General features: G+C 45.5%; 1 protein-coding gene across 1 annotated transcript; it reads left to right on the top strand.

Annotated features, from left to right (window-relative positions):
• The first annotated feature begins 704 nt into the window (after positions 1–704).
• LOC123144565 (probable protein phosphatase 2C 15) lies at positions 705–6860 on the top strand. Its single transcript, XM_044563777.1, has 9 exons — positions 705–1154; positions 1867–2038; positions 2301–2451; positions 2532–2595; positions 3339–3446; positions 4617–4742; positions 4815–5053; positions 5647–5849; positions 6261–6860. The coding sequence occupies exons 1-9, from the start codon at positions 717–719 to the stop codon at positions 6293–6295; spliced, it is 1536 nt and encodes a 511-aa protein (XP_044419712.1). The 5' UTR covers positions 705–716; the 3' UTR covers positions 6296–6860.
• The last annotated feature ends 2846 nt before the right edge of the window (positions 6861–9706 follow it).

Below are 9706 nucleotides of genomic sequence, written 5' to 3'. Positions count from 1 at the left end.
CTCCGTGTGCGTCCACGGTGACTGCGACACCAGGATGCGGTGTGGGTCAAGGTGCCAGCCGTGGGGGAGGTTAATACCCGGCCATGGCTGGTGGTAATACCAATGCCAACGCACGCGGTTCACCGGGATGTAAAGCCGGTCCCGTGGTCGGCGCCTCCTCGCCGCACGTGGCTCCAACTCGGAGGCACGCGACGGTGGCGCTGGCGACGGCGTGCGGGACGAGCCTGCGCCGACATCGAGCTTGCTCTTGCCCTTGCCGAAGAAACCCATGGCAACCTAGGGTTTTGCTGCGCCGGGAGGGAGCGAGTGTGGCCATATATGAACGGGGAGGAGAAGTGGATGAGCCCCCCTCCTCCCACACGCCTGCATTAAAAAGGAAGTAAACTTGGAACTTTGAGATGCTGCCGTGTGGGCCCGAGTTAGGTAGTCGCATCGACTATTACCACGGTAGTGGTTGGGCGGCTGACAGGTGGGGCCGTGGCGGACACCGAGCGAAAGCGCGGTGCGTCTATCTCGTGTGGTGTGGACAAAAATCAGATGTAAATATGGGCCAAAAATACGCCAGACGGACAGCGAGCGCACTAGTTTTCGGTTTGAATTGACAGCGTTGGGTCGATGTGCACGCGCGGCCGCGTTGGAGTTGCTCTAATAACCCTAATCCGAAGTCCGAACATGGCCCTCGTCGTCCATTGCCAACTTTTGCTGAAAAATGTCGAATGCGCGTGGCGGGCTGGATTTCCGCGTTCTGTACCCATGTGACCTCCTCCTCCCTTCCGGCCTCACCTCCCCTCTCTCTCTCTCTCTCTCCCCCCCCCAAAAAAGCCCCTCACCAATACGGGCGAGACGGGACGAATTGGGGACCGCGCCTCTATAGCGGATCGGCGCGGCGGTGGTGGCAGGGCAGGGGGATGTCCACGCGGTCGAGGTCGGTGCAGGGCTCCGTGGGCGGCGGCGGCAGCACGGCTGGGGGCTCGGCCGTGCCGCTCGCCGTGCTTCTGCGGCGGGAGGTGGTCAGCGAGAGGACCGCCGCCGAGCGCCCGGAGCTCCAGCACGGCCTCTTCAGCCAGGCCAAGAAGGGCGAGGATTTTGTCTTCCTCAAGCCCGACTGCGAGCGTCTCCCCGGCTTCCCGTCATCCTCCTTCTCTGCCTTCGGTGTAAGCGCCCCACACCCTTACAATCGCATTTCGTGCGTGCCCGATCTGGCAGCGCCGTGCGTCACGTGGATACGTTACGTTGGTGCTCAATAATTCTAAGTTCACGTGGATCGGGTTGGATGCGTGCGTGCGTGAATTGTGAGGCTTGCTCGATTTTGTTTATGCTCGGTTGTTGGACAATTCTGGATTCTGGAATTCGTTTGGAGGGAAGCTCTGAATTCGTTTGGAGATTGGGATGCTGACTCTATATATGGTTTATGTGTACATAACAGATACTCCCTCTGTTCACTCATTTTGCTTACAATCGTATTTGTTTTTTTAGAGATTTCAAATGGACTACCACGTACGGATGTATATAGACATATTTTAGAGTGTATATTCACTCATTTTGCTCCGTATGTAGTCACTTGTTGAAATCTTTAGAAAGACAAATATTTAGGAACGGAGGGAGTACTAGTTTCACAATGAAATTAAGGTTAATTTATCGTCAACAATGAATGAATGCATGTGTCCAATTGAATTATGCAATGCTGGACTTGCTGGCTATAGCACAAAGTATCTTTTTTTTTTGAAAAAATAGCACAAAGTATCTTAATTTGCTGTAGTTCCACATTTTAGACTTTTTTGAAGAAATTTTGGAGGCAATAATTTTGATGAATGATCAACTAGAAGCAATTGTTCAGAGCCTCTCAGCGCGGTGGTTTTATTGCAGCTGTTTGATGGGCACAATGGGAATGGAGCCGCTATTTATACAAAGGAGAATCTCTTGAACAACATCTTGGGTGCAGTCCCTGCTGATCTCAACAGGGAGGACTGGCTTGCTGCGCTTCCAAGGGCGATGGTTGCAGCATTTGTCAAAACCGATAAAGATTTCCAAACAGTAGGTGCGTCAAGTGATAATTAAAGCAGTTTTCACTAATCCTCCAGTATTCTGAGTTATCTTATAAAAAGGAGATTTATCTGTCATCAGAGCCAGCAAAAAGAGATCTTATGATCGGTCATTAGAATCTTCCATGGATCTTGTTTATTCCTGTTCTTTGGTCTCTAATGACATACATTTGTGAAACATTTGGAATAACTTGTTCAAACATTACTAGCATCGACCTAAATTAAATGTCCTACTGATATCACTTTCTTTCTTTACAGCACGCTCTTCAGGAACAACAGTGACATTTGTCATAATAGATGGATTGGTTGTTACTGTTGCATCTGTTGGTGATTCGCGTTGTGTATTAGAAGCTGAAGGTTCAATTTATCAGTTATCTTCGGATCATCGTTTCGATGCCAGTAAAGAGGAGTAAGATTGTTCTCCTGATATGTGCCTTCTCACTTCTCATGGCAAAAACTTATCTATTGCCACTTGATTTTGATGTGCAGGGTTGATCGTGTAACAGAAGCTGGAGGTGATGTTGGAAGGCTAAATGTTGTTGGTGGTGCTGAGGTTTCAACTTTGCTTATTTTGCCATTCAAGTTAATTTTCTTGCATCAAGGTTCATTGTTGCCATTTCTGTTGCTTCAGTTTATGAGATACTCGTACTCCACTTGGAAATGTGCAGTATTTATGGTGACTGTTAAGAGACATATTATCCTTTAACCTGTTCTTCAGTACTGAAAAAATTATGCAGTCTTTGGTGACATTGATTAACATTAGCCACAGATATATCTACCCCCCCCCCGGCCCTTTTTAATTGTCGCGGGTGTGCTTGCTCATCGGAGTTGGGCGTCGCGACAGTAATTGGGGCCGGAGGGAGTACCATTTTAGCTGCATATGTTAATTGTATGTTGCCCTCTAGTGTTAACTTTTTTGTTTCATGTTAAATGTGCTCCCTAGTATTGAATTTGCTTTTGAACTTGATCCCAAGTGTTTGCTACACAGCTGCTAAATGTCAATTTTTAAAACCTTGATTGGATTTTAGAGTTTTAATGGCATATAACATATTAGTTTATGCAAGAGACATGGTACCCAATCGTGCATTCGTGTTAGGAGTGGAACAGGAGGAAGTGCCCAATATAGGTGGAGGGTGTAAGATGAGGGACATTGTTTTTTTTTTCATTGATACATTTTGCATGTGTTTTTTCTAGTTTTCATGTTTTTTTTTTCATTGATACATTTTGCATGTGTTTTTTCTAGTTTTCATATTCTTTTCATTTGCTTTACAAATGCATGCTTTTCTCCACCTCCAGATTGGCCCCCTTAGATGCTGGCCTGGGGGTTTGTGCCTGTCAAGGACAATCGGAGATCAGGACGTGGGTGAATTTATCGTTCCTGTTCCTCTCGTCAAGCAAGTAAAGGTATGTCTGGAAATGCAGAACACATTATAACAGTTTTAACTTAAGGCTGAAGCCCAAAATTTAACTATACAGGTAAAATAATAGCAGACTGCAGTACTACAAGTTGTTTTGGTTTGATATTTATTTCCCCCCTTTTTCTATGCCTCTTACCTAGATTTCACTGGGTCATATGTACTATTTTGAGAAACTATCCCCCTTCCTCCCCCCCCCCCCCCACACCCCAATGATACAAATTTATGCCTAATTCTTTTTACTGAAAATGCTAAAAATCTGACATCAGTTTTTTAGGCATGGCAAATCAAACGTTTTTTTATGGCAAATTATGTTGTCGCGAGGATGGCAATTAGGGGGAGGGAGCGATGGATGCCGTCCTCCTCCTCCTTCGCCGCCGCATTACTGCTCAGGTCAGGGGAGGGAGCAGGGGTGGCGGCGCTCAGATGGGGGGGGGGGGGGGAGCACGGTGGCTGCGCTCAGAGGCAGTGGGTAGATTACAGTCATCTAATCTGGGAAGGGAGGGGCGCTGAGATCTAGGGGTATGCGGCGGCAGCTGGGCTCCCCTTCTCTGGTCCGGTGGGCTGGCCATTGAGTCTCTTCTTCTCCAGTGTGGCGGCACACCAGCAAGGGGGTATGCGACGGGGTTGCGGCGGCTGGGCTCCCCTTCTCTGGTCCGGTGGGCCGGCCACTGGGTCTCTTCTTATCCTGTGCGGCTGCACTCCAGCAAGGGGGTATGCGACGGAGTGGCGGCGGCTGGGCTCCCTTCTCTTGTCCGGTGGGCCGGCCACTGGGTCTCTTCATATCCAGTGCGGCGGCACTCCAGCAAGGGGAGGGAGCGGCAGCAGTGGCGGCGCAGAGCTCAGGTCGGGTGAAGGCAGGATGAGGCGAGAAAAGGGGAACGGTGGTTCGTGGGTAATGATATGTACGGGGTTAGACTTTTCCTGGTTTTCCCGTGTCCGACCAGTATCTGGGGTATCCCAGACGTATCCGAATTAGTATAATTATTTGGAAAAAAAGATCGGCGGATACGTACTTGATATGTTTCAGCGGGTATCCGGATGTATCTAACCCCTTACACAGCAGTTTGCTGCCATCTCCGAGTAACCTAGTGTATTGTTTTTGTTAATCTGATCCCTGGATTCTGAAAAGTACCGATATGTTTTTTAATGTGTCTAGTTATCTACTGCTGGAGGCCGGCTTATTATTTCAAGCGATGGTGTTTGGGATGCTTTGACTGCAGAACAGGCTCTGAACTGTTCAAGAGGACTTTCTCCTGAAGCTGCAGCCGAGCAAATTGTTAAAGTACACCCCTCCTCTCTCTCTAACCCTGACTCTTTCATGATGCTCTTCTTTACACATTCAAATATTTTTCAGGACGCAGTGCACTCAAAGGGACTGAGGGATGACACCACTTGTATAGTCGTTGACCTAGTACCAGAAAAAGGCAACCCAGCTATGTCAGCTCCTAAAAAGCAACCAGGAATGGGTGTTTTCAAAAATATGTTTCGCAAGAAAACATCTTCCGACTCATCATCCCATGCAGATAGAGAATATATGGATCCAGACATCGTAGAAGAGATATTTGAGGATGAATGTGCATTGCTCTCTAGACGGTTGGTTCTATAATTCTATTTTCGATCATTAAAAGAGCAAATGGTCATGAAGTTCAGTTATGATTATATAATCGTGTTGAAGGTTCCCAACGCATCATCAACCATAATAGATGAGAAAGTCGATTAATAAATTCTTTTGCATTCTTACTTCTTGTTCTCTAGAAGTTTGCACATTCATTTTCCATTTTGACAGCCAACAGTGTCAGTTTAACCAATAACCTTCTCACGGGCCTGGAATAAATTTATGGATGGTTTCTCGCTACAAAATGAAAAACAACTCGAGGACACGTACCATCCTTTTGGATTCTGGCTGAAGTAATTTATAAAGATGCACACCATGAGGAAAGTTAGATGAAGTTAAAGTGCAAACATATGGAGCACATAAACTCATTCAAACAGCATAACATTGTCATGTTTGAAGTATTTGGATCCGACCTTCCGTTCTATTGCATGCAAAACCCTCAAAATATTTTGTTCATTCACATTATCTTTCTATCTGCTGCTGAGCGCAACCTTGTTTGATTCATATTCTGAATTCCTTCAGTTTGCACCAAGACCTGTGCATATGGCTCAAATTTCGTTTTTAACCGCAGGCTGGATTCTGAATACCCTGTTCGAAATATGTTCAAACTCTTTATATGTGCTATCTGTCAAGTAGAGTTAAAGCCAAATCAAGGGATATCTGTACATGAAGATTCATCACAACCTGGGAACTTGCGTCGATGGGATGGTCCGTTCCTTTGCCAAAGCTGTCAGGAAAAAAAAGAAGCCATGGAGGGAAAGCGCCGTTCACGAGGTATTGTTTGCAGAGCTGTTTATATACTACTCCCTCTGTCCCAAAAGAAGTGCCGCTGATTTAGTACAACTTTGTACAAAATCAGCGACGCTTATTTTGGGATGGATACTCCCTCTGTTCCACAAAGTAGTGCATGTTTGATTTTTAGAAAGTCAAACAAGTCTACATTTGACCAAGATTGTAGGGAAAATATCAACATCTAAAAGCCAAAACTAGAATCATTGGATTCATCATGAAGTCTGTTTTCATATTTTAAATATTTACTATTTTAAATGCTGATAGTTTACTCTATAAACTTGGTCAAATGTAGACATGTTTGACTTCCTAAAAACCAAATATGCACTACATTGTGGAATGGAGGGAGTATGAAGTACAGAAACTTTTTCCTTATGTATTGTTAACTTGCTACAGATTCGTCATCGAGAAATAGCGGGTCCAGTGAATAGTCGCCAAGGTTTAAAGTTGTCTTGCTTTTAAAAAAGGGTTATGATACCAGAGAGCTACTGACCTCACAATGCCTAAGCCTCCAAGAGACAATCATTTTGCGGCATTTCACATTGTTTTGGCACTTCCGTGATCACATGGACTGGTTGGGGTATTTGATCTGAGATTGAAATATGAATTGCCATGAAGCAGGTGGTTACTGTTCAATAGCCTATTATGCCATTTGAAGTGGCAAGCATATACCTTGTTTTTAATTAAAGGGACAAGCTTTTTGCTCGACAGTTTCACACAGATCATTTGACCTTGGTGGCAAATACAGGCCCAAAGATCATTGATTGAGAACGGCATGCCATGTTGACATATCTATTCTTAGGTCAAACTATAGTGTGAATTACTGATCACATATAGAGCTCCGGTAAGAAGGGCTTTGTAATTCTCAATATGAGTAGGTGAGTTTCTTCTGACCGACCTTGACTTGTGGTCGAGAAATACTCAACCCCTGTTGAAGTTCAGCTTTTTCTAACTCTTCTGTAATTAATTAGCATATAAATAAATTCTTTCAAACAACTGTGGCTTGATTGATCAGCAGGACATTTCTGTGCTTGTTTACAATGTACATAATCTTGCTAACAAAGCTTATTTGTTTCTCCATTGTGTCCTACCTCCTGTGCCTGTGGCTGCTCTTAGTAAATCTCAGTTAAGCTTTTTCTGGAGGCGTACGCAGTCTTGCTACCAAATTCATTATCTGGAGCCTGGAGGTGTACGGAGTCTCTGGGCAATTGTTTGAGTTATTGCAGTTTGCGCAAAATTAAAATGAACAAACTGATTACAGCAGAATATTTGCGACACGAAGATGCAGCCATCATTCGGAACAACGCATGATCCCACCATAGGATGATCATATTATGTTTGCTGAACGATTGCGTCTCCCGCAAAAAACAGCCCACATGCCGGCCCGGGTGCACCTGTCGCATGCATCACAGACACCTCTAGCCGGCGCAACAAACACGAGTTTTAATTGCCGTTTAGTGTGCTGTTCTGTGCTTCTGAATCGCCCGCCAGCGTGATGAATAGGGGGTGGAGCTGACATCACGACGTGTTTTACGGTGTATAGGGGTGTGGTTGGTGTTCGGCTTGCCGGGTGACTCTTGTTTTTCTAGGGGTAATATTGCCGCTTTATTTAAACCACGAAGCTCGGAATGTCATCCGAAATTACATTAAGAATGAAATTCGGGGGAGCCTCCAACCAAACCTTACATAGTTGTTCATCTCTAACACGTACTTTAGCAAATTTATGCGTGGCAATGTTGGCGGAACGCCTAACCCAGGAAACTTTGAAGCCTGCGAAAGATTGCAACATCATCTTTATCTCCTCCACCTAAGGGCCAGCAACGCCCAGGCTCTTCGTGGGCTGGTTGAGCATCTGCACCACACTCTCACTATCGAGCTCGACGTGTACCTGTTTCGTGTTGACCTCCCGAGCCAGCTCCAAGGCCATCTTGGAAGCCAACACTTCAACAGCTTCCGGGTCTACAATGTTTTGGAAGTGGTGAAACATACCAGCCCTAAAAGCGCCACGATGTATCTCAACACCGCGCCCCCTCTGTCTCCAAGGGCGAATCCAGAACAAAAATTTCCCGGTGTTCACATGCACATTATATATACAAGGATCAACAACAAGCAATAGTATATACTCTATTCCTTTATATAAGGTGTATTTTTTCTAAAGTCAAACGAGTGCATGTTTGACCGAGTTTTTAGAAAAATATATCAATATTCACAATATGAAATTTATATCATTTGATTCCTTCAAGAAATATAGTTTCATATTTTATCTATTATGTTTTGTAGATGTTGTTATTTTATTGTATAATCTTGGTCAAACATTCAAATGGTTGATTTGCACGGAAATCAATACACCTTATATTTTGGAACGGAAAATAACACAACCAACAACACAAATTATATGGCAGTGAGATTTCTTACCAAAATGAACTGGTTCATGTGATGGGCTAGCTATATCATCTTGTGTCGAGGACTTCATTTTTTTAAGAAACCTTTCCATAAATTCTCCTGTTAATAATTATCATTGTGTTAGCAAAAATGTATGAGTTACATTATTTGTGTTTGCATATGCAAGAATAGAAACAATAAACAAAATATATGTTTTTGGTGAGAAATAAATATAACATATTGATTGAACAATACGATTAGGGAGTTAAACTTACTCAACTTTCTGCCTTGCCATTCTCGCTGAAATAATCCTCCCATGGTTAGATGTGAATCGCAGCGACTTGTTCTCAATTATAATAACTTTAAATTTTAAAACCCTAGCCAAACAATTAGAAACCCGAAATATAAAAAATTAAAATTCCTACACACAGTTGAGATTTCAGATTTGGGAGAGATCGGCAATTGCCAAGTGCGGAGTTGAGACGTACCTCAAATTTCCAACAGTCTCTCAGTGGGCGAGGGTAGAGGCGGTCGGCTAGCGATGCTTGAACGCTTCAATGGACAACCAGGATGAACCAGCGACTGGGCGCCGACGATTGGCAGCGCGGCGGCGGAGAAGGGCCGAGGGCGGAGAAGCCGAGCGGACGAGCAACAAAATAGGTGCACGTATAGGCGTATTTGTTGAGGATATAACTATTAGAGTCACCCGCCCAGGAGGGGCCGGGTTACGTCATAATGATCATCACGTGAAGCCCAGTACCAAGCTTAAGGATGGCGGATCAATAATGGGCTTAAGACCCGGAGGCGGCTTAAGGCCCGTAGTGATAACCCGCCGTTATGGCAAGATTTGTAATGTAAGGCAAGAGTAGTTAAGAGTCCGAGCCGGATACTGTTATAAGCCAGCCGGGACTCTGAGAGCCGCGGGGCGTCAACCTCTCTATATAAAGGGACGACCCGGCGGCGGTTCAGGACGAGAGACAACAGATCGAGAGCCGGGCATAGCGATTAAGCTCCCTGGTCATCGAAACCCTAAGTAATACCACCTCAACTGGACATAGGCTTTTACCTTCGCCGTAAGGGGCCGAACCAGTATAACCCTCGTGTTCCTTGTCCCTTTTAACCCCTTTAAGCTTCCTAGCGGCGATGGCTCCACGACTAAGTCCTTGCACGAGGACATCTGCCGTGACAATTCCACAACAGTTGGCGCCCACCGTGGGGCTGGCGCACGGTGGATTTGAGTTCTTGAAGGGCAGCTTCGAAGGGCTCAAGGGATACGCTGTGGGCCGGATGACCAAGAGTCATCGCGGCAAGCTCTACATCGACGATGCAAATTGGGGCCCCGACGCCGGCTCAATTGAGTACGGGTACCGGGTCCCCTTCGGCGGAATCCATGTCTTTATTGGCAAGATTGGTGAGCCGGGCCCTGAGCCGGACCTCTGCGCCGATCTCATCGAGACGGC

The sequence above is a fragment of the Triticum aestivum genome, chromosome 6D, assembly GCF_018294505.1.
Source record: "Triticum aestivum cultivar Chinese Spring chromosome 6D, IWGSC CS RefSeq v2.1, whole genome shotgun sequence".
NCBI lineage: Eukaryota > Viridiplantae > Streptophyta > Magnoliopsida > Poales > Poaceae > Triticum > Triticum aestivum.
Note: the sequence above shows the minus strand (reverse complement) of the source record. Positions and strands in the feature narration are given on the sequence as shown.

Bases quoted from the DNA above. Each gene is read 5' to 3' on its own strand.
- LOC123144565 (XM_044563777.1), top strand. From the start codon at position 717: ATGCGCGTGGCGGGCTGGATTTCCGCGTTCTGTACCCATGTGACCTCC. The intron at 2,452-2,531 runs GTAAGATTGTTC...TTTGATGTGCAG, and splicing joins TTCGATGCCAGTAAAGAGGA to GGTTGATCGTGTAACAGAAG. The intron at 2,596-3,338 runs GTTTCAACTTTG...CTCCACCTCCAG, and splicing joins ATGTTGTTGGTGGTGCTGAG to ATTGGCCCCCTTAGATGCTG.